This window comes from Amblyomma mixtum, chromosome 3, assembly GCF_055824585.1.
Source record: "Amblyomma mixtum isolate Tamu chromosome 3, ASM5582458v1, whole genome shotgun sequence".
Lineage (NCBI taxonomy): Eukaryota > Metazoa > Arthropoda > Arachnida > Ixodida > Ixodidae > Amblyomma > Amblyomma mixtum.
Window position 1 is genome coordinate 236,568,941 of NC_143014.1, and position 25,576 is coordinate 236,594,516.

Genomic DNA, 25,576 nt, shown 5'->3' on the forward strand with positions numbered 1-25,576 from the left:
GTTCTTAAACGCATACTGACATTGCACAGCACACGGGCGCTTTTGCATTTTGGCTCCATCGAAATACGGGCGCAGAGGCAAGGATTCGATACCACGACTTGGGGCTCTGCGGCCGAACGCCAATAAGTCACCGCGAAGGGTTTTTCACATTGCCATGACCTTGAATTGTAGAATCAGTGTGGGACGGCGCTTCCTTTCTTGGACTGTTACTGTTAAGAACTGCAGCAAGAAAGCATTGCTTCTGTATGACTAAGCAACTACATTGTGCATAAGACCTAATCCTTAAGAAGCGCAAAGTTGGCGAGAGATTGGTTCATCGCGGAATCGGATGGGGAGTTGTTATATCCCCGCCGTTTATTATCTTCTAGATATGGCTGTTAAACGCATAATTTTGTGTATGGTAGACAAGGTCACGGCGGTCGTAGCACAGTCACCCAATGTTTTCCGTTCCATCTTAGTACCCAAGTGAAGATGCGCAAAACTGTCGAATCTGCCTGGCTTTTTTCCTCAAGGCTAGCCGCGGCAAAACAATTATTAAATCGTGCAACCCTTGTAGCCCTATTGCGTTCGCTTGCTGCAAACCTCCTTTAGACTTAACTGCCAAACATCCGATTGAATTCAAGCTTCAATCCGTCAATCCCGGGAAGCAGATGCTCTTCCAATGTCTACATCAGCAATCTGCTCAAGAACCTATACCTAAGAGACGGCAGTGCGATCACTGGCTCAAGCCCATGCACCTGCTTTGGGAATCCTGCCAGGAGCACGGCGCTGACTGCAGGATCTGAAAAGAGAAGCCGGCGCTCCTGTCTGATGATCGTGAGGCGAGGGAAAAATATTGTGCGTAAAAGCACCGGGCACAAACGCGGAGATATGCGGTAAGGGAGCTGCACGGCACGCATTAATGCTTGCGTTCGGGGTTCCGCTCCACACTCAGAGAGTGTACCCATTCATCGACGTATTCCCTCCTTCCTTCTACGCCCCTCCCACGCATGGCGCACTTAGGCGAAATATAGCGGAACGCCTGTAAGCCCAATTTAATATTCCCCCACGAAGCGGAATAATTTGGCGTTCGCACGTGTGGAACTTAAATCACAGCACGCGTATGCACAGAAGTTCCATTTTTTTTTCGTCGTCGGCGCAGCGCACTTATTTTGCGTGAAGTGCGATAAAATGCCGCAAGGTAATAAATTTAACCTCTGCATACAGAGTGCGCATCCCATCCTCTCCAACATTTTCGCTCGAAGAATCATTTGGAATACAGCACCTACCTGTCTGGTCTTTTTAGCGGCGGCAGACGTAAAGAGAGCTATCCTACGGCTAGTGTCACGCCGAGCGGTATAAAAAGGACACTGTGCCGTGAAAATCTTCCCTGCAGCTTAAAATAAACCGCAGGACAGTACGCGGCTGAGAATGAATTTTTCAAGCGTTCGCGCGCACAATTTTTTCACGCTCACAAATATAAGCACGACGACTCTAGCAGCGAAATCAAGAAATATAATACTCGCTTGCCGACGCACCTCTTCTTCCTCACGCTTACAGAACGGCTAATTAATTTCAAGTTTCTTGCGACGAAGATTAATCGTGACTTGTTGGAACCAGCGCAGTGCTCTGAGTTTTCTTCACACTGCTCTCACTTCCTTGTTATGCCCTCCCGGTTCCAGCACGCTGAGCTCGCTCGCAGCCTAGCTCTTCAAGAGCTCGAAACAGAGCCTGTTTTACCCCCTCGCTTATATTTCCGGATAGACTGCAATGTGTTCACGTAAAATGATAGACAAATTGCGGCATGGTAGCTGTAGTAGGAGAAAAATATCACTTCAGGAAACATGTGAAGAGAGTCCACATCCGTAAATTTTAGCCGTCGCTTCGTGTCTAGTTTCTTTCTTTTTTTGTCTTTTACAAGCACCCGAAAACACAGCAAGGACAGAAAGAACGGCCGCGGGTACAGAATCAAAGTCTAGTGTTTTTCACCACTACGCAAAACTTCTGACACCGCTATTGAGGCATAGCGTCGTCTCCATTTAATCAGGCAGGCCGCCGGAGAAACACAAATAAAAAGCCGCATGTCTATCGCTTCGCCGGCATTAAAATTGAAAGCTTGAAACACGAGCCTTCGAAAATAAAATAGAACAAATAGCCGCAGGCTAACATAGCCATCGTGGCTGCGCGCTACACATAACCGCCGACGCGTGCTGCGCACTGCGAGACCAAAGCGGTCACCCAAGGCGTAGCATTCGAGCACATCGTCTATCAACACAGCGCAAGCGCGGGAGATGCTTTCAGTTAAGCTTAAAATATTCGCCGCTGTTTACGCCGCTTGTGAGCGGCAACGCTATAGCACAGGACAAAGCCTCTCCATAAGCACCGTCACGCTCCATCGAGCTAATCTCTTTATGGCCATCGCTTAATCTCTCGCAGTCCAATCCGAGCCCAACGTTCAATTACGAAAGTGTGGCGTGCAATAAACTCAATTATTTGCACAATTTTTACTTCGATTTTATAAGACTTTGATCCGATGAGTTTCGCAATATTTATCTAAATGCGCAGCTTATTTGCTCTGCTCCACATTGGCTATTCAGGCTACTCTCAGCACGTGTTTATGCTTTACACACGTGTTCGTCAGCGCATTTTTTTCCAATCGCCGCTTAAAAAATTCCAGCCGTCAGCCAGTTTAACGTGGCCGCCAATCTGCCTGATCCGAGCAACAAGCATTTAACCGGAACGCAAACTGATTTAATCTCCGGACTACCGTCATTAATACAAGCGTCAGCTAATGCAGTCTGCTCGTCTAAACGAAATCGTGGAAGTGGTTCAAAAGCACATAAATGACAGACTAACTCAGAATGAACAACGTTTTGCCCCCATGCGTCACTTCGGTTACCCCAACGCTAAAAAAATACTTCACCTTTGCCTCATCGCAAACTTACTGTATCGTTTTCTCTTTTATTTTTTAAATTTCATGCAGCATTCAGAGTTTAACAATCTCTATGTCCAGCTCGCTTGCAGCTGTAAGGGGGTGAAAACAGAGTAAATGAATTCGAAATATCTGAATTCTACAAGGAATTAGGACACACGAATGGAACATCATGGAACAAGAACGCTACTTCTCCCAAAGAAGTGATCTGCGGTGGGACGAATCTTTTGTAAAATGATGCCACAAATGTAACGCATGACGGTCAAAATGGGTTTAGTGAGGATGCAATAATTCAACGTGGTTATGGCAGTGCTATTTCAGTTTTTTTTTTCCCTGAAATTCATTTTCAGGGATTAGTTGTATCCATGACCCTTGTCATACAGCTGAAACAAGAAGGAAGTCAAATGAATCCAAACAAGTTACCGAAATTTCAGCGGGATGCAAAGAATTTCAAATACAGCCGCTTGAATCCGACAGATGTCGCAAAAATTTTCAAGAGGAAAAAATAACAAGGGAATATTTAGTCTTCCGATCACAGGGAATCGCATAAATCATAGATGAGGTCTTCGATCAAGCTGCCGTGTAAGCAGACAAAATCAGCATCAATTATGTATTTTATTGTTTTTTTACTTTGACGTAACTGATTTCAAAATACAAGTTGACTCCATGACTCGGGGAAATTTTATACCACATGTCTAATTAAGAAAAACCTCAATAAATAAAAAAAAGCTAATGAGGATGTACAGAAACTCGCATAAGAGAGTGTGTGCCCTGGCAGCGACGGGGAGTACATACTGCTCGACACAGATCGGGCTTTCAGAGTGGTACGTGGCGGTGGGGCATGCGCCGAGTAAATGAGGGCTCAAGCAGCATTACCTAAATGGCTGGCTCGGACACATGTGCACCGTCTGTGAGCTATTATGTTCCCCCGTTCAGACGTGCCTAAACATTTTTAAAGAACCGCACGGGCTTTTTACTAGATGGAAGTCGCTGTTCTCAACAGCTTATCTAAGGAGAGTGATAAAACGAGAAGAATGCTCGTCATCGTCATGCACGTGGCTCAATTGGTCGAATTATCAGGCATAAAAAATCATTTCACGCGGTGCCGATATAAACTTATAACATAGGAGTATCCCATAACAACATAGTCAACAATGGTTTTTGCCACTATGTAGAGCAACAGTTCCCGTGAGAAAATTTGCTGTGCAGCCCGCGAATGTGTATCAATTCAAGCACACCCTCATCAAAAGAGTCAGTAAACAGTCTCTGCCTTCCGTTCTAATTATATATACGATGCAATTAAAAAACTGACAGGTAATCGATGGGCCGATCCGATGGAAATGCGTGGCATTAGACTTTCAATCCGGTTCGCATGACAATACATCACGTAAATTTCTGTATATCCACCTTTAAGGCATACTTAGTCTTCTTTGTACTTCCTTACACTTTCATACTTCTACTTTTTTCCCTCTTGAGTGTAGGATCTCCCATCTGCGGCGGAAGCGCTCTTCGATGAAATTACTGTTCGGCTCACTGGGCTCTCCGCACGTCTTCGACGCTTCGTGCGCTTCTCGTTGCAGGTCTCCGCTTCTATGAGACCCACTCACAAGAACCGCACAGGGCCGTTAGTCCGTCAAGAGAAGTTAGCACACCGCTGCTCCAATCAAAGAATGGCATCCGGCGCGCGCGCGTGCATCGCTCCGATGTCTCCGCTCTTCTCAGCTCACTTTCCTCCCCACCCTCTACTTTTCACGGTAGCCACTCGCAGTGCTCTTCCTGTGGCAACCATGCTAAGGTTGCGCATTTCCCCGTCCGCGTCAGAACCTCCTCCGTACACAGTGGCCACCGCCTCCTGGAAAAGCCACCTTACGGCATTCCCCTCCTGTCGCCCACACGTGGAGGCTGCGATTTTCCTTTTCCATTCTTCCACTCGTCGCAGGTGGAGGCTTCGGATAACAACGGACACTTTCCCCGCATGTGGGCGCCAATGTTATGGCGATAAAAAGTCAGTGCAAACAAGACAGAGCCTGCAAAAGTTAAGCACAGTCTTTGCGGACGAATGTTTCTACCGAACGGTAGAAAATGGTCGAAAGAGGTTGCCAGCTGCTTCAAATGGAAGGTTTAGTAGGTGGGGCCCTTGAGTGGAGTGACCACTGATATAACATTTCTTTGGGCTCAAACAATTTTCTTGTCCCTTTTCTGGCTTTGTGCGCATGCACTTTGGGTAGATCATACCAGGTAATGACGGTAAAGATCCTTTCGCGAAGATGAGAGTCAAGCATTTGCCGCAGAGCACACTGCGGTTTCTATGAGAAACGGCAAGGAAAAGGGCGGGGGGGGGGGGGGGGTTCTTGACATGAAATCCCTTGGCCAGCTTTTGTTTCTAATCATTTGCTTTGTACAGAAGCACGCACAGTTCTTTTTCCTTGCTGCGTATCAATATCTGTTGACGAGAGGTTGAGGTGGTTTGAAGCCTAGTTGTTAAACTCGAATTCGAAAGATGTCGCAACCATAGCATTAATGCTGTCTCGACGTTTGTAGGCCATTTGGACGTGGAAGAATCCTTGCAATAAAAGAAGACATTCACTAAAATATGGCGCAATAAGTTGACTTATACATGCAATGATAGTTCTAAAGGAGACGAGCATTCTATGCAAACTTTGTCGCGTAGGCAGGAGCGCATACATTTCTGTTTGCTGAATTGCAGTCTTATATTTCAAGAGTGTCGTTCTTCTACTTATGCTCGCGCCACTTATTCCAACGAGCATTAGCCCACACATTATGTTGGCCCGGCGATACGTGCTAGTGACACCCATCGCCGCAGGTAATAGTTTTTCACCCGCGTTGAAGTATAACCCAACCGACCAGGATCGGTGAAGTTTACAGAACGGAGAGTTTCCATCATCCAGAGCTACAGCGAGGCACAAAGTGCTTCTACTTTTAGTCAGCGGCTCCTGCGGCAGACGTGGGGATGAATATTCATGACGCGGTGGGCATATCACGTTCGGGGTGCGAGTGACGCGTGACGAACGGGGCAACACGCAGGGTGTTCCAAGTAAACACGAATGCAGCGCCCGTAGCAGGGTGCCCTAGAAAGATGGGCTGCGTCTCTTTCTTTGTTTTTTTTTTTAGGTAGACACGGCAAAAATAGCACACACGCTCGACATTACCCAGTTTTGCGAGACGCCGGCGCAGAAACAAACGAAGCTGAAACCAGTGGTTTATGACGAGATGCCAGTTTTTCGTAAAAATATAAACAAAAAAGCGATAAAGCTTAGCATAACAGGAAAACAGCACAAAAACATGGTTTCTCTCGCGAACTACTAAACCCCGAATTTCCTTCAAACATGAACATAGCCTGCGACTAAGACGCGCAGGCAGCAATCCCAAAACTGCTTTAGCTTTCAGGCAGCATGCTGCGCCCATCATCTCTTATAACGGCGAAAACTCTCTAGCGCCTCCAGACTTGCTTCGTATAGCATTCTATTACTTTTTAAAAGGTGTACACTACAGTATTCGTTCGGTAATTCTTTTTATTGTTGTTCAGCTCTTTTCTTCTATGTGCGACTGAAGTGGCAAGGCACACCGACATTGCCAGCTGCACTGTCGATAGGTTAATGTCCGTAATACAGGGGTATTTTAATGACCTTTCGAACAAGCTTCCGTCGAGGTGACTAGCGAACCACAGCTACACAGCCAGCTTCTGTTACAACAGACCACAATGAGCGCCCAGCGTGGACATCGAACTGTCGTTGAGGTTTCGACAGACACCGAAAACTGCAACAAATGCGGTCCACGAAACGGGCCGCGTTTTTCCAGCCATTAGCTGCACGCTTGAAACGCAGTTCGTTGCGATCGCTGCACTTTCCGCTCAGCACATCGGCGGGAAATGGTGCTGAAGACAAGCCTCCTCTCGCTTCACTTGGCCCCGCGAAGTACGGGTGTCGTGGTGTCTGTGCTGTTCCCGAAAGTCTCCTCGTTTTTTACCGGCTCTTCAAACCATCGGAAAATGCGACCGTCAGTTGCGAAACCGGGAAACTGATGTTTTCCCTGCTATGACTATTTCGAGGCAGCAGGCAGAAGGGTAGTTAGGGACATGATCAACATATGCTGCTGCTGCAGCCAGGCCACATCTGCTGGGAGGCAAAGGCCTCTCCTCTATCTCCAATTATAGCCTTCACATGTGCCAGCGGCGGCCATCGCTTCCTTGCACATATCCTGATATAATCTACCCACTCCTATTTGCCGCCCAGTTTTTGTTCGCTTGGAATCCAGTCTCTCGCCTTAGTAGACAATCGGCTATCTGCTCTCCGCAGTTCATGTCCGGCCGAGGTCGATTTCCTGTTTTTGGATTACAGTTATTACATCATTAACAATTCTTGGCTATGTAATCTACGCTATTTATTCTTATTCCTTACTGTTTCTCCAACAATTTTCCTTTGCATAGCTCGCTGTGCTGTCCTTTCTTTATTTTCACATATTTTCGTTAACGCCCCAGTTTCTGCCCCACACAGGTGACTATAGTAGCAGGATACAATTATGAGAAGCTTTCTTTAGACAGATCTTCATTAGCTTCTAGTTATGACCAGAGATTCCCTTCTAAATGCACTAACCCGCATTTTTATTCCCATGGTAATTTTTCTTAAGGTCCGGATCTGCGGTCACTGCACCTGGCATTATCCTGTACTCCCTTGTCCCTCTTAATGCCGCCTTACCTACCGGTAACTCTTGGTTTCCTCCCAGACCACTTCATAGTGAGTTGAAGCTTACCGTTATGCTCTGTACGTGCTCAGTTATGCGCCGCTATTCGCTATTCATCTCTCATTTACAACACTGAAGTCTGGTCTCGAGTAAAGCTACCGCAAATAATAGTAAACTGAGCATGTTACAACGAACGATCATCAGAATTATTAAACATTCGCATTACGATTGTAATGTCGACACACAAATGCAAAACCTTACAATACGTTGAAAACACATGCAATCGTCATTTTTGCCTGCTGCTAATCAGATAAAGAAAGTCATTTGCATTATCTTAACAAGGATAGCCGATTTGACTATGAAGGAGCCAACACGTTATTCCACACGCAATCCAGAGTTTTGGAAAGTGCATTCCTTCCTGAGTAATCGCGCATTCCAGACATTAAAATATCGAATTCCTGATCGAATTCCTGATCAACTGAACACCCACCTAGTGCACTGCACGGGCTCGGGCCAGCCCGAAAGCCCGGGCCGGGCCGGGACATAATTTGTTTTGCCGGGCCTGGGCCGGGCCCGGGCCTGAAGTTGCGGGCCCGGGTCGGGCTCGGGCTTAAAGCTGCGGGCTTTAAGCTGGGTTTGGGCCCGTACAGAAGCGGCTGGTGTCCGACTTTTCATTCACTATTGCAGAGTGAAGTACACAACTGCGGCATTGAAGCAGCGACACGGATGAGCGATGAGTTATAGTACACGCGCTGAGAAAAAAGTAAGCTTTTTTAATTGACTTATTTATTTCCTTATTTCCACGCCGCGGTGCAGTAAGAATAAAATTCAACCGCCGTTAATTGGCCATTGATCGTTCGTCATCCCAAAACATACCTATACACACGTTAAAGAACCCAAGGTGGTCGAAATTTCCGGAGCCCTCCACTACGGCGTCTCTCATAGCCTTAGTCGCTTTGGGACGTTAAACCCCATAAACCAAACCAGAAATGCATTCGGGAGGAACATATTAGTTTAGGACGCTTATAGTCTTCAAACACACACCGTGAAATACTCAAGCCTTTTATCTTTTCGTTTCTGCTGAAAGGCGACCAGGTCGTCTATTAGTTCTACTTGTGAGATCGCGTTAACTAAAAAAAATATCATCCCACTGCTTGCTAGGCAGCTTTAATGTTCATACTTTGCGGGCGGCAAAATGTAACTGATTAAAATCTTGGGGGAATAGAAAGTAGTCTATTACGCGTGTATGGAGCCGTTTTTATTTGGCTCTCGGAACTTCCGAGTTTATCTTTGCGCACCTACACGAGATCACTGTCCAAAAGACGGGCCTGGCAAGCACTACTCTTAATCACTTCCTTCTGGGTTAAAAAGAACCAACTTTCTGCAAGCCAAACTGTGGTTTCAGAACCTTTGTCGGGCCGTTTATTATCAGTCTGGTAGCAGTCTACTTGCTCAGAGTAAGCAGTATACCTCAAGCGTTACTGTGAAACGGGCCGGGCCGGGCTGGGCTTCACTCCGGAGTTCACGGGCCGGGTCGGGCTCGCTAGAGCGATAATTTAGCGGGCCCGGGCCGGGCCCGGGCTTGAAGCCACGGGCCTGGGCCGGGCTCGGGCTTCAGGTATCGGGCCCGGGCCGGGCTCGGGCCTCAGATTGAGGCCCGTGCAGTGCTCTACACCCACCAAACAATAACATCGATATCCTAAGTGTTAACCCTAATAAATTGAAATTATGTTCCTCTAGTCTAATGTTTTTTTTTTAATCGACCTTTTCATACTCTGAGTCTGGTGACTGATAGTAATAACCGTTTTATTTTTTTCATGAATACGTAACAATTTTGTTAAATCCGTACTATATGTACCAATGTCACCTGTGTTTTGTCTATGGCCTATGTGTATTAATTTTTCTTCATTACTTGTTGGATTTTAATAATTTACAGCTTTGAGGGCTGTTATTTGCATATATTTTATAACTGATCTATTTTTCACTTTGCATTCCTTCCTTCCGTAATTCATTGCTTTGTGTGTAATTTCAAATTGTGCAAGCTGTACATTTATTATTGTTAACATTATGAGTAACATTCCTACAATTTTTTTTTCTTTAGTGCGTATCCGGGTGTGCAACGTGTGCAACTTGAGATTAAGATTACCGACACGGGCGTATCGCAAATCGCTGATGCAGCGGAGCCGGGAGAAGCACGACAACGGCGACAGCGCTGCATTTGCTCCAAGCGCGAAGATGAGCGTAAGGACGCGAGATGTATGTACAGTCGAGCGCGATTTGAAGGTGATCACTTCAGGCTTAAGCTAATCAGGTTAAACTGCTCGAACACAGTTTATTATCGCAAGAACGCTGCAGCAAATACATGGGCTCAGCTAGCCGAAGGATTCCTCTAACCTGCACTGTCATGTTTGTTGCGGACTGAGTCACCGTCACGCCAGGAAATATTCCTTAATTCGTTCCAGCCGGAATAAATGTGATAACCTCCAAATCGCGCTCGACTGTACATGACCGCACCAGTGAATACGAGAATAAGAAATGCGTTTTTTTTATTGCTCGGCAGAGAACGCATACATCCGTAGCTGCACCAATGTCGTACATTAACTGCAGAAAATTATATCAGACACCGAAGAAGATATAAGGCGAGTGCGTAATCGCAAAGGCGACGGCAAGACGGAACTCAGTGTTAATCACGGTACCGGGCCTCTCTCTGAAACATTAGCAGCTCGCTTAAAATCAGGGGGCTCCTGAAACCTCTGCTCAGTAGCAGCGGTAGCCGCTTTCGTACTTGAAGAAGGCTCGAAGGCAGCTGCAAGGAAAAGCTGTCCGCGTTGGGATAGATTGCGCCGCCGTCTCCCTTTGTTTTCTGCATTCGTAGCCGGATTCACGCCTTGGCCTGGACGCCATTACTACTTTTAGTTGAAAAAAAAATTGTCATTTCCCTGCTAATGCTTCAAATTTTTTTAAAGAGAAGCTTCCCCGAATGAACATCACTGTGCGCCACTAGTGCTATTAAGCCACTAAATGTTCTTATGCATTAAAAGGAAGTGTGTTGTGCGATACGGTACCAGAAGTTATTTTGCCAGCATAACTAAGAACTCAATGTCGTGAGGATTCCAAGCGCTATACTGAAGAAATGAAGCGCGAACAAAAAAAAAGAGACTTAAGAGCCAACACAAAAACATGAACGCTCTAGGAGAGGAAATGCAAGCGATGTTGATTAACACTTACAAAGAAAAGTCTTAGCGCCTCCATAGTGAAATTACCCTACCGTATAGGATCCGTTTCCTCCGCCTAAGATTTCCTAATTTTGTTGTTCGTGTTTCAGTTGCCTTGTTCGCGTTTCATTAGCTGAGTATAGTACAGCCACATCGAGCTTTGTACTTGCACGCGACAGTCTTATACATATCGTCATACTTTTATTGTGCACCAAACTGAATTCGGCTTCTCAGCAAACTAAACAGTGAAAAGCTGCCTTGCAGTGAACGTTCTGCACATTTCATTATCTCCACGATTTTATTTGCTCGGCACCTGCACGCTTTCACAGCGTCAGCACCTAGTTTGCTGTGGCTCACAAAAAGAGGCTAGTTTCTGCGAGCCTTACAGTGGGCCTATTTCTGAACGTGCTGGCGTAACAAAGTCAACGAAATGTCTCTATACTCTAGGAAAGCGGATTGAACTGTGAACCGCAAATAATGAATAAGAAGATGATAAGGCAAGTGTTTCTGATGCTGTATGTTTAACGTGGCTCACAGTTCGAGAGGTAAGTATTTGCTAACAGTAGCCGGGCACAGGTGGTTTATTTCTTAGCCACGTAGGGAAGCACTTACGGCCGCCCTTAAGCTCTAAATCAGTGTAAAGTGCCCTCCTGTCCTCATCTTCTGACGCCTTTCTGTCTTTAGGGGTGCCGTATAGAGGCCCCGTTATGCGGTTGAGAAGCAAAACCCTGTTGCTCGGTTACTTTTGACAAACGTGGTACACCCATTCTTATTTGTACGATTGGTGAACGGATGCCAAGATGTCCCAACTGTAAGCGTGGTTCGTAACTCACTTAGCCCAGTGACACAAGACCCACGAGAACTTTTACTGCTTGAAAGGACACAAAAGAGAGCACTGTGAAACAAAATACGCACAATAATTCGGGGTTCCCTAAAGAACTCCATTGTTTCAGTTTAACATGAATATAGAGAATAACCTGATCCACGGTATCAAGATTTTGTGTGCGCAACCTAGTTTACTGCTGGTTCGCTTCCATCATTACCCAATAGATCGCTTATTGTTCGAATGACCCGCTTGTCTTTGTTCGCATATCGCCACCAGTGCCGCCATCTGTAATTTACTTTTGGCATTCAGGAGTTCGCTTTTTTTTTTAGCGTTACTCGCAACGACTGTGTGACCTTTTATTTCCGACGAGGCCGCAGTGCAATAGTGACGCAATACGATCTCTTCCGAAATCTCCAGGCCAGATTCTCAGACTCGCAGCAGCTACACTATACCGATTCAATGAAAGGGCCATAGTTTTCCCAGTTTCGAAACGAGGCTCCAGCTGGTGCAACGACAAACAAAACTGTTCAATTACGCGAGTACGCTTTTTCCAATCGGAATCAGAGGGCGCTGCGAACAGGAACACAGGCAGCGGTGTCGAACAGCGCTTCGCACCGATGGCCGGCCGCTTTCGCTGCACTCGTGACGCACGACCGGACAGGCGGCGTGTGGTAATGGCGCATTTCGACATTGCCAAGAAAAAAGCACGCGTGAGTAACTCACGTAAGAGGATATCGGCGAGGAGGAGGTAGGGACGCTCCGCGAGCGCCCTCGAAGGAGCAACTCTGCGCACGAGCTGAGAGGATCAAGCACTCTGTCGCTTCCCCGATCTCCCGGCAGGCCACTGTAAGCAGCTTTTCGAGCGATCGGCACAAGTATATATCTTCCCTTGTGCACAAGTGCGCCGTTTTTTCCCTGTACCAGACCACTACAGCCGAGTGGTTCTCAAGAAGCTGCCCAAGCTGCTAAGCGGTTATTTGTACGGCTGTAGTTCCCCTGTTCCCTACTTTTAACCCTACCGTCGTTGTTTTCCCTCTATTCCCCTCCCTTTTTCTCGGCTGACCTTCGACGCGCTAGAAGGCTAGGAAGAAAGCGTGAAGAATATTTTTTCCCAAGCACTAAGTGGAGCTTAAACCGCCAAAACCTCTTACACGTGCTTCGTCAAGTATTTTTATTCGCGCCTGCAGCGTTCAGGAATTTTGTTCCGCGGCAGGGCGGCTCAGTTGTAAAAAAAAAACTAAAAGAAGCCTCGCTTAAACCATCCACTAATTTTTCGTCCTCGGTTGAGAATGTTTATCTCGTTTTTTTAAATTCGTTTTTCTTCGAAATTTCTCGTAGTATTTTTAGCTTCTTCAGGATTCAAAAACCGAAGGGGAATACCGTGCGACTGATATTGGGGTGCGGCAGAATATTTTACAACCCCGGAAAGATGAAAGCAACTGACAGGCACGTGCGCACACGCGACCCTACTTGTGGTCAAGTGAACCTCCTCAACGTCGAGAATAACGCGCCCTTTATGAAGGAGGCCATCCCGCGGATATTTTTGATGGCGGCTATAAAGCTGGCGCCCGCAACGTCTAATAAAGCGTTCAGCGGTTCAAAAAGTGGGCAGCCTCGGGTTAGCAAAGTACGGCGACAGAGCATACTGGCAACTCCCGTGACCGTAAAGTTTGGCGCCGGCCTCCAAGGACGAGAAACAAATAGCAGCGTCAACTATGACTCCGCAACCCTGCAGCGTGTAAATAAACGAAGGGTTAAGCAGAAATGCAAATAATACGCTTGAAACGTGGACAAACAATTAACCTCCTCGTCCCCGACGCCCTGTGCAAGAAACACCATAATAACGATTGCCAAGCGCCGGTTTAAATAGATCCGCAAGAAAATAAATACGGTCCAGTGTTTGTTAACACGTTCAGAGCTATTTTGGCAAAATGCCTGGTTGTGCACCACAATTTATACGTTGCCGTTGTCTTCTTGCCCGTAAAGCTACTTCTTCTCTCTTTCCAACTACAAAGAACCTTCCTCCGGTCTCATACCCTTGAGATTCACTGCGGAATTTTTAACGCGCGGTTTTCTAGCCCACTATTTGTATTCTGTAGTGCATCGCAGTTTCTAACATGAACGTTCATGCACAGTCAAGCTGAGTTCGCCCCCACCTTAACCATGTTGCTGCAAAAGCGCGAAACTAAACTGAAAAGAGTAACGTTTTCGTAGACAGAGAACGCAGATTTGATCCGGGATAAGACTTGCGAAGATTCCTCACCGAATTGGCGTGGTCAGACTAAGTGAAGATGAGACCATTTGCAGGGAAAATCTGCTGTGTGTCGTTGACACGGCAAACGGAATCCTTATATCAGCAAACAATCGTTATATCGGCTGTACTGGTCATTCTATGGCTGAACATGGGGCAACTTAACTTTTTCAATGGTAGACAGGGTGTCGCATGTGACGCAACCTAAAGACTCAAAAGAAAAATTACTTTTGCTGGCGCGATAATGAATATGAATAAAATGTGGTCAAGCGGATTAGCGCGGTTTACTTCACACTGAATAAATGGTTCACCATTATTAGTTTGCATTTCATTAAGCTGCCAGAGGCCATCCGGCTTTAACTCGAGCGCGAACCAAGCGAACCGCTGCTACATTCTCCGACGCAGTGCTCCATTGACGTGGTATGTTGCAGTTAACAAATTTTTCTGGGACGTTTTCGGGTTTTTGAATTTAGTGAGGGAGTACATAGAAGTGCCCGAATGGTTTTTATTGCCATGACTCGAAGATTTTAGCCCACGTCATTGCGACTCACGAACTTAAACTTGCTATGTATTTAGCTCGCATTACAAAATTGTAAAAGCTGTACTTGGCAAAAAAAAATCAGTTCCTTAGAGAGATGATACAGTTTGCTTTCAACGACTTGTGGATTCTGCGCGCGGAAAGCACTTGCGACAGTGACGAATGCTGCGGAATAAAACATGCTGTCTGAGGATGAACAGTGTTTTGCGCAAGTTATTGTTACAACCGGCATAGTATTGCGAAAAGTGGTGAAGGCGGCAAAACATCAAAACACTTCTGCTCTGCAGCATAGGCCAAAATGCGCATTTACTGATTAAGCAGCCCGTTGCCAGTGCTGCAGGCATACATTTGCAAGTTCATTTATAAAGCTGATGATCAATATTACTGTACGTTCAACCTTTTGAAATCAATTCATTTCATTTTCTTTGGGACGTTAAACCCCATAAAACCAAAACCAATCATTTCATTTTCTCGAAGGCCTCTTCGTACAGGAATGGCATAATGAACGGAATCTAAAAAAAAAATTCTGTGTAACGATGCCACATATGTTTTAGCTAGATAAACAATCATTTATACTTTTGACGAACGAGAATTGTTTAATGCTCGTTCCAAATGTCGGGCGAAATATTAAATTTAATGATAATGCCTTCAAAAGCAATTTTTCTTCTTCCCTTTTAGATTTCGTAGACTTGCTCACAGGGTCGGCCTGATTAGGGTGTCCGATGGCAGCTTCCAGTTGGGCTCGAAAATATCAGTCACGATGCACGAAGCAAGTCCGAGTCGGGCAGGGCAGAAACGCAAGTAAATACCGTGCATCAGCGCTCGATTCGTGCGCAGTTCAAAGCGCATTCACTCAATTTCAATCGAACTTCCCTGCGGCGAAGGTGTAATGGGCACCTCGCATTCCTTCGCCGCAACTTTCGTCTCAACTCCCGGCGACACGAAGAAGGAATCACTAGACGTAACGCAAGAACACGGCTTTTCCAAAATTTAATGGAAGACCGCGAAAGGCCGAATTGAGGGCCCACATTAGTGCGCACCGCAGTTCGCGCTCTCGAAAGGCACCGCGAGCTAATCTCAATGGCGGGGCCGGATCCGAGAGACAGAAGAACGAGCAGAAAGAGAAAGCGGCGGAAACCGAAATTCGCCGCAGAGAACAACGCGCAGGCATTTTTAAAGACCCTAAGCGGATTCGCGAGCTGGCATCGCCCACGGAAAGAGCCAGGCCGCTCCAGCTCCGAAAGGCGGAGCAATCGCCTGTACCGGCTGCTGCCGGCGCCGCCGTTCCGGGCGCTTAGCATGGCTCTAAAACCCCGAGACTCAACCCTGAATTGGCGTTTTAAGCAACGAAGCTCGTGCTATGGCCCTCTCTCTCTCGCAAGCTACGAGAGTTGCATGGTCATGCGCTAGCCAGCGACCGCCAAAGGGCTTGCCGGGATGGCGAGGGCAACAGGCTGCGAGGGAGGTTGCGCCTTTATAACAAAAGGGTAGCAGCCAGCAAGGCTGTAGTCGGCGAGAAATCCGCACCACTCGAGGAGTGAAGCTCTTCCGAGCCCTGGAAACATGCGCCATTAGCCAAAGGGTGCACGCGTAGAGGCCCCGGTTACGCATAGAGCCCGCTTCGGTGTTTTTGGCGAAGTACCCCCGCCCCCTTTTTTTTTTCGTGGACGGAGAAAATGGTGCCAAAGGTTTATGCAGATATTACCGCGGCTCTGGAATCATTGGAGTTGGCGAGGCTTATGCAAGAGCGGCGAATGAATTGCTCGGGACGCGCAGTGTATTGTCGAGGGTGCCTAGCCAAGTAACGGAACAGGCCTTCCGAAACACAAAAAGTGCGCGATTAAGGATTCTCGACCAGAAACAGTTGCTTTAGAGAATGGGGGATAAAATATTTGAATTAACTTAAGGCCCCGCTTCCCCGAGTCTTTTAAGAATGCGAGGAGGTCCTTAACATGCACTGTGCGAGCGCTATAGGTGGTATTATGAACGTGCTGCACCTCGACGTTTCGGTTAAATATGTAACTCAGGGTATCATTTTATGCTGCGCTGCATTAACGCAAGGTGTGCGTGTATATACCTACGAGCGTAAGGAAACGCCAGTCAGTAAGATACAACAGCAGCAGACGCACTGTAGCTGGAAACCGTACTAATTAGCCGCACCAGTGAGCTGACAATGCGATAGACGTGTTCCATGCACTTCGAAAAATTGTGCCAGGCTTTCAGCTGAAGCAAATTCGCCCATCCGAACACGTGCCGAGAATTTAGCCTGCTGTGAAGTACATAGCACGTTCCAGACATATATTTTTTTCTTCTGAACTTTGCTCCCCGTGAAGCTATCTACATTGCAGCCCCTTTTTTCGCATCTGTTCACCATCGTCTGCTTCAAGCTCAGCCGGCAGAATATGCTCTGGTACGGTGATCTAGTTGAGACAATAACTTGTCTCTTGCTAACTGAAGTTCCGACAAAGGTGACCTCCCTCTGTCCTCTTAAGTGCGCGTGAGTGCATGGAGGTACTGTCTAGCGACAGGCGCGTCAGTCGACTGAGTCCCATGATGTCGTTACGGATACTGTCACTTTCCGGCGTTTGTGTTGGAGCCCGGCTGTAATGGCAGACGGCGGCCATTTTTTTTTTGTTCCATCACGCTTCCTACTTCTTCCTTAAATTCAATTCCGTGCAGCTATGTGCTCCACCAGAACAAAAACCAAAGGGCCGCATAAAAGGGGCAGGACATGCAAATTTGAGCAGCATTCACAAGCTCGTTTCAACTTTCGTAAAAAATGGTCTTGCAAAAAGTTTTATTCTCTATTTAGGTTGTGAATTTACTGGTTTGGCCCGAGTTAATTTGAGTACAAAGTGTGATGAACGAGACGCGAAGAAAAAAAATATACCAGTGCGTGACTTTTAAACGCCACGTTCAAGAAGCCAACTCACCGTCACCGCCATCGTCAGAAGGAACGAGACAAATAACACGCTGTTTTTTCTTGCAATATAGCCATACAGACCTGAGTGATAAGATGGCGAAGGTTCCGCGTTAATATTAGTTGCCTAAACCTAGCTGTTTAAAAAAAAACATACAAAGCCAACTCAACATTAAAAACGTGTTCATTGCAAAAATAGCTTTACAAACCTCCCTTTACTTTCTCTGCTAAAGAAAGGCAAAGCCAAGCAGAGCGCAATCGTTATGAAACTCTAGATCAGGGCTCAAAATTCTGAGTATCTGTCAGGCTTCATAAATGGTAAAAGCCTTAATAACGACGTACACTATTGATGAAAGCTGCAAAGGTCGTCTTCCATCCTTCTAACAAAGCTTTTTTACGAAGCAGGAAGTACACATGCGGCAGCCACCACTAACGAGAAGGAAATACTAGTCTTACCTTATTCTCGTCAAAAACCCGGAAAACCAGCGATGCAAACTTCGAGGGATCACCTTGAGGAAAGAATTGCTTGTATATCCTCAGAAAACCCTGCAAGAGTAAAACAGTGGGTTGCAAGATGAAACATGACATATATAAGTCAAACGTGCCTCTTATCATGCCCCGAAGAGCCCTAAACTGGTGCAAAACGAACATTTCTTATAAAATTGCATTCGATTCTTGCAGTTGTTCTTGGCGATTGTTTAACCTAGGGGATAAACGTGAAGTTAGAGCGCTCCGGCCAAAGATGAATGAAGAAACGGTAGGACTGTAATTGAATTAAGTACACATGGAGTAAGTAAAGGGCACTGTCGATCACACTGAACTGTCAAAATAAAGGCGCCGCCGGATAACTATAGCGTACCGTGATCCATTGGGCATAGCGATGACCATAAGTTCTGATGGCTGACAGTATGGGCCAGATAGAAGACTGACTAGTTCATCATGACTTCATGGCATTATGCGGCGAAAGACGCGCGCGTATTACCTACCAGGGTAGCTGAAACCACTCACTGAGCGCTGCGCCTCTCTTGGTCTCAAAGCAGCTCGCAGTTGATGGCTTCAGCTGTTTCAGACCACTGATAGGGCTCCTATGGTACACGAGTCCCTGGCGCCTCCAAACACAATAACCAGTAAGGCACAGGGCATGCGTGTGGCAGTCCCACGTAGGTAAATGCGTCAATGAAACGTAGTTCGTGACCATTCATGCGCCAGCCCGGCTGAACACTCACTTGCCTCTAAAACGCACTACTTGATGACTAATTGCCCATTTTGGGACCTGGAACAGTGGTAAAAACAACAGAACTGAGCAGAAGGAGCATTTGCACCTAGACTTTGTAAGAGACAATTCTTAGACGGGAACGCGATCCAGCATTGAGTGTATTTCGTCTGTCATCTGGTCTATACCCATGATGGTCTCGCTGAGCTTCGGATCCCCCAGCAGTACTGACGAGAGATCTGAGACCCCCCGTGCTAGAATGTAGAGACTGCATGAATCCTAAACAGACAACCGTATTTTATTCTTGTCAGTGTTGGTCGGAACAGTTTTTCTTACCGTTTCAAAAATTTCACTGTGATCTTTAGTAAGATTTATTCACGTGTTCCAAAAACTCAAGACGGAAAATTATAAAAAGTGGGCAGCGCTACACAAAGGCTGGAAGGAATAGGAGTACCCGCACCCTCACACCGCGAGCTGTCCGGAGCTTTCCACTCAGCTCCAAGGCTACATACGATAAAGACAAGCAAACTGGCAGAACGTGGGAATCGCTTGTTTCAAGTTTTTGTAATAAATTGAGTGAGCTACGGCCTTTAAAAATGACGTTTGTATAAAACGATGCGTAAAACAAGCCACCAGCTCCTTTCACCCTCTCCCTCTATTTCCTTCTCCACCTCTGCTCGAATTACTAGAGACCCCCTTCGACGGATCCAGACCTTAAGCGCTGCCTATACCCCCAACACGAAATACACAACCTAAATGCTGCTCTTAAAATGGGCTACGGGTGCTCTGCGTAACAACAAGACCTGATCACGACTTTTGGACCTCACTGCTGAAAAACCCGCCATACTGCTGTCGCCTGCAGAATGCATCGACACTTTACTGTATGCCGTCCACAGCACAAGTTAGCGGCATGCGTATCGCAAAGACAGTTCTTTGTGGATAGAACGAATACATTTGGGCAGTTTTTGAGGCAAAACCTATGAATTCCTCCGTCATGCCTGAAATATGCGTATCCTTTTGAAACCACCATGGCCTATTTGAAGTCTTATTTACTTATATGCTGAATACCGGAGTAATCCGTTAGCTCCTCATCGATGAATTTGGAAAAGCTATTGGACCATGGTTTTACAAAGGGTCCACAGCCTGTGTGTCACGTGGCAGGCCTACGCAGGTGACACCTTTTTAAAGCAATCATGGTTGCGGATCACTTACTGAGCCCCGAAATTATCATAGAGTAATTTATCTGAACTCAATAAGGGCACATAAATAAATTACTCTTCTTTGATTTCGGATAAACAAGAGAAATACTAGCGCTCAAAATTTCTACAAATTTGGATTTATCCCACTGACACCAATTTTGAGGCGAGTCTGGCCGAGAAATATCAGGAACTGTGCCCTCTCTTTTCCAGCCATTTTGTCACGCACACCTCACTGTGCATCATCCTGCGATAGCCAGTGCATCGCAGAACTAAAGGACAGGGCTAAAAGTATGCCAGTAGAATTTTACCGCAGTTCCAGATCCAGATGAATCACCTTTGAGCATATTGACTACCGCTCTTCGGCCAGGAAGCCCTAACGTGGACTTCATTTCTGGCACTAATCCGACTTGCACATATGCTCTTGCGCAGGCTTCCGAGATTAGTAGGTGAAGAAAGAGCAGGAGCCAAGGACGCGGTGAATATATGCACCAAAAGGTAGTACCAATAAGCTGTGGCTGAGAAATGCGGTCATGTTGTGGCATAAAATATTGCGAGGCAAATCTTCTGTCCGTCGTCTAGTTTACGCGCTGCTGACTTCACATCCTGCAGGATACTAGTCCCTACTCATTCTAGCACCAGATGCATATCATAAGGACGAAGTTAAAAGGTGAAATTCTATCAAATTTTAGGACTAAGGTGCTATTTCTTGCCCTCGTTACCCAAAGGAATCATCTTGTTTGCATGTTACAGGACCGTTTTCACAAAGCTTATGGAAGGTAACAGCAGCGCAAAAAGACCGGAATACAAGAGACACACAACCAACAGGACTGGCCATGAACTAAAGACTGAAATTTTATTGAAAACGGCAGAGCTTTAAATACGAACAGGCCATCACAATTCCAAGAAGATAATGACTCGCCAAAAGATTATATAAACCCAGCATCAAAACCACTCAAAAGGATAACACACAACCCGATAATCACTAGAAGGCATGTGCAACTACTTACAAAACCGGATGAATCATGAAAAAAAAACAGAACAGGATGTAATTTCGTGTCAAAGACTGATACACGGAAGTCCGTAGCGTGGCAAACGCCGAGTCAAACGTGTGAAAGTAAAACAACGAAATAACACTCCAGGGGCCCCCGGCAACAACAGAAGTGAAACCTTAAAAGAAAAAAAAGAGAAACAAAAAAGAAAGGAAGAAAAAAAAGGAAAAGAACGTAGTGAAAACAGCGACAAGGAAGTGAGAGAAAGCAGGAAGGAAAAACAAGGCACCCTGCGAAGAGAAAACCTAAAAGCACAAAGGCGGCTAACCAATGCTACCGTCCAGAAACCTGATTTCTTTCTTCGATAAGGCAATCGGTGGCTTGCTCACGCACCAGTCACCTCCTCTGCATATGAGCCAGGCCTCGATCACCTCCCTCTGGCGTTGGTCCCTCGCTCTGGCCCTAATTTCGGACTCCTAAAGCATAGGCTCACACTTGAAGTCGCAATCCGATCCGCAGTCATACTCACAAAAACACTTTCTGCATTTCTTGCATTGGTCTGCCAGATGTCCGCCCGCATTACCATTCACACACCGTCGATGTTCCGCTAAACGTTCATTTACGCATCTACCAGTCTGCCCTATGTATGAACCAGCACAGAAGCGGAATCTCGTACACGACTCCCGTGGAACAGCTCATCGATTGCATCGCATGTTTGATTTCGCAGTCATCACGCTCTTTTGTCTTGGTCATCATGCTGCATATGGTAGACAGCTTGCATGGCGCAGAAAATACTAGATTAATCTTGTACCTGCTGGCTATTTTCTTCAAAATGTGCGAGAGCTTGTGGTAGTACGGGACGACGTGCACAGGATTCCCATCTTGCTGCCTAGCAGGCTGTTTTTTGGGCTTGAGCTTTTGCAGAATGGCTTCTGATACACTGGAGATCACATTTGCTGGATACCCAGCACCCCTCAAACATTTCACTTGACCTTCAAAGATTTTCTTTGCACAATAGTCACAGCTTTTTTTCAAGGCTGACTGCAGGCTATTGCTAACAATCGCCCGTTTGACATGCTTGGAGTGGGCGCTATCATAGGGAAGGGGGGCTTTTCTGGAGCGAGCGTTGTACATCCAACAGATGCGACGTTCTGAAAAATAGATGCATAAATCTAGGAACTGGATGTGGTTGTTCTGCATTGGCTCCGAAGTAAAAGTAAGGCCACCGGATTTGTCTTCAGAACGTCGCATCTGTTGGATGTACAACCCTCGCTCCAGAAAAGCCCCCCTTCCCTATGATAGCGCCCACTCCAAGCTTGTCAAATGGGCGATTGTTAGTAATAGCCTGCAGTCGGCCTTGACAAAAAGCTGTGACTATTGTGCAAAGAAAAGCTTTGAAGGTCAAGTGAAACGTTTGAGGGGTGCTGGGTATCCAGCAAATGTGATCTCCAGTGTATCAGAAGCCATTCTGCAAAAGCTCAAGCCGAAAAAACAGCCTGCTAGGCAGCAAGATGGGAATCCTGTGCACGTCATCCCGTACTACCACAAGCTCTCGCACAATTTGAAGAAAACAGCCAGCAGGTACAAGATTAATCTAGTATTTTCTGCGCCATGCAAGCTGTCTACCATCTGCAGCATGATGACCAAGACAAAAGAGCGTGATGACTGCGAAATCAAACATGCGATGCAATCGATGAGCTGTTCCACGGGAGTCGTGTACGAGATTCCAATTCTGTGCTGGTTCATACATAGGGCAGACTGGTAGATGCGTAAATGAACGTTTATCGGAACATCAACGGTGTGTGAATGGTAATGCGGGCGGACATCTGGCAGACCACTGCAAGAAATGCAGAAAGTGTTTTGGTGAGTATGACTGCGGATCGGACTGCGACTTCAAGTGTGAGCCTATGCTTGGGGAGTTCGAAATTAGGGCCAGAGCAAGGGACCAACGCCAGAGGGAGGTGATCGAGGCCTGGCTCATATACAGAGGAGGTGACTGGTGCGTGAACAAGCCATCGATTGCCTTATCGAAGAAAGAAATCAGGTTTCTGGACGGTAGCATTGGTTAGCCGCCTTTGTGCTTTTAGGTTTTCTCTTCGCAGGGTGCCTTGTTTTTCCTTACCGCTTTCTCTCACTTCCTTGTCGCTGTTTTCACTACGTTTTTCTTCTTTTTTCCTTTCTTTTCTTTCTTCTTTCTCTTTTTTTTTCTTTTAAGGTTTCACTTCTGTTGTTGCCGGGGGCCCCTGGAGTGTTATTTCGTTGTTTTACTTTCACGCGTTTGACTCGGCGTTTGCCACGCTACTGACTTCCGTGTATCAGTCTTTGACACGAGATTACATCCTGTTCTGTTTTTTTTTCATGATTCATCCGGTTTTTTAAGTAGTTGCACATGCCTTCTAGTGATTATCGGGTTGTGTGATATCCTTCTGAGTGGTTTTGATGCTGGCCTGGCTTTATATAATCTTTTCGCGAGTCATTATCTTCTTGGAATTGTGATGGCCTGTTCGTATTTCAACCTCTGCTGTTTTCAATAAAATTTCAGTCGTTAGTTCAGCGCCAGTCCTGTTGGTTGTGTGTCTCTTGTGTTCCCGTCTTTTTTCGCTGCTGTTACCTTCCATAAGATGAACCACCGACTAGCCCATACAAAAATTTTGATCGTTCACAAAGCTAAGCGCCCAATGTGACATAAATGGCAGAACTTATATGGTTCTCGCGCATGCAAATCGTGCAATTCACCTGTCCTTTCGCGTTCCGCTCAGAATTCTCGTTTCAGCTGCGCCCAACGGGAGCGTCGAAAAGGCGTTTTGCTTTGCTTTGAAAGACAAAAAATGTTTTTTTCCCTGAGTAGGGAGGAGCCTGCAGTCGCGCGTGCAAACATTCCAATATATGCTTGAGTATATTACAACTTGCAGAGTTCCAAGCAACACTTCATCCATTAGTTATGTTTTGTACCACTACCGAGCGTCTGTATGCCAGAACGCTTACCTTAAGCTTGAAACCAAAGCAATAAAACTGTAAAAACTCAGAATTTCATGCCTTACGAAATGAAAACATAAAAAATGTCCGAATTTCAGGAGAAAATAACTCCTAAAAAGCCTCGCCGAATGTGCAACATACACTCCGAAAACGCGGAAGCCTTAATTAACCTTGCTTCGGACACAGCTCGGGAGTTGGGAAAGCAAAGTTCTCCCGCAAGGAAACTAAGCTTCCGTCTCGGCACTTTGGCTACAAGGATGAAACAAACGTAGCACAAAGTAAGGCTTCAATAAGTGCATCACGCATACATGTACGCTCCTGGTCAAAAGCGTTCAGGCCCCATGGTTTACTTTTGAGTCGCGCAGTGGAACACTTATGGCACCCCTGAAGCTGCAAATCGCTGCATGGCAGAGGAGAACTGTCGAACTCTTCTTTAAATACGTTTTGGCGTTTTGGAAGGTCGTAGGAATTCCACTATAGTGGTCTAAAGCACACCATGAGGCCCGGTTACCGCTGACTGAGATATATTTCTCATACTTATTCAAAGAAGATGTTATGTTCGCATATGACATCGTTCGGCTACTCCAGATGCTATAATATGCTTTCAGCGCTCTAGATATGAGCTTGGTGCAAATAATATCGTGATATTTGAAGAAGATATTTAGGAATAAACAGGAATGGAAGATCGATGTTTGCTTTACACCCACTGGCATAAAACAGCGACCGTTTAAAGTATGAATATTTAAAATTAGAGAAAGATGTAATGACGCATTACATAGCCCTTGAGATTCGCGTCCGCTGCCTGGGAAATAACGTTGAGGAATGCGCAGTCATAGTCAGCCAATAACCCTGTAGAACAAATTTTAAATATTGGCAGAAACAATGTTTGTAATCGACCAGAGATAAAGTTTTTCTACTCGTTCCACCAGAGTATTCGAGTTCGTCGGGGGAAGTCCATTAGGTTCATGAGAATGTAACTTTGGCTTCTATTTTTTTTACTCACCTGTTCTGTGAGTTGGCCATTCGGACAGTCCTTAAGAAATCCCTTGTACCTGCAATCGAGAGTAAGATTTATTACCCACATTGCGAAAAACAACTCATTGTTTTTACTAGACTTTCCACAGAAAAAAAAACTAAGAGACCGAGGCACTGATAGAATAAAACTGAACTTCAAGAGTTGAGAAATATTGTGACGCAAGGCTGCTTCCCGTGTTGCACAATACATTACAGCACCCGTTATATGGAAACCTTGCAACACCCTAGAAGAAGGTCCCGATATGGTGGCCACAGCTTAAAAGAAGCGACAGGAAGGAACTATAAGAATAAAAGGCAGAAAGGCATGTAACGAGCCAGGACTTAGTTTCCCGTATAATGGTAAAGCCCAGTTTCGCACTGCAGTACTCCATAGAGCTAAATTACTTTACATTTGCATGCTATATCGCTTTTCCGAATAAAGAAGGTGAATATTATTTACATGACAAAGAAAAAAAAGTCATTTTTTCTCGATATTTTACGTTCTCATAAAAAAAATTCTAGGGCGCGACTGGTTTCGAATAAACATAACAGTTTTCATAACGACGAAGCGCCAAGTCTCCCATGAAACGAGTATTGAAAATTAGAACACCATACTAAAAATTTCCGCGCCCCTGTTTTCATCAAAGGCATTTTCGACGCAGCCTTACTTTTTTTTTGTTTTTGTTCATGTACAATTCACATGTGTGGCATCGAATCGCCACCTCTGATGTGTACATTTCACTTCGCAATGAAATTTTTTTTAAAAGCTTATCTTTTTCTGAAGCGAGTGACGCTACTTTTTCATGACTCGCCAAATCAAGAA

The 25,576-nt window shown here is 45.8% G+C and overlaps 1 protein-coding gene across 1 annotated transcript in view; it reads right to left on the reverse strand.

Moving 5' to 3' along the window:
• LOC149354084 (frequenin-1-like) overlaps positions 1-25,576 on the reverse strand; it is a 224,126-nt gene that overhangs the window by 34,280 nt on the left and 164,270 nt on the right. The window contains exons 3-4 of the mRNA XM_089583044.1: positions 24,743-24,791; positions 17,819-17,908 (exon numbers count right to left, since the gene is read on the reverse strand). Coding sequence (XP_089439170.1) covers positions 17,819-17,908; positions 24,743-24,791 — 139 coding nt within the window. The remainder of the gene's footprint in view (positions 1-17,818; positions 17,909-24,742; positions 24,792-25,576) is intronic.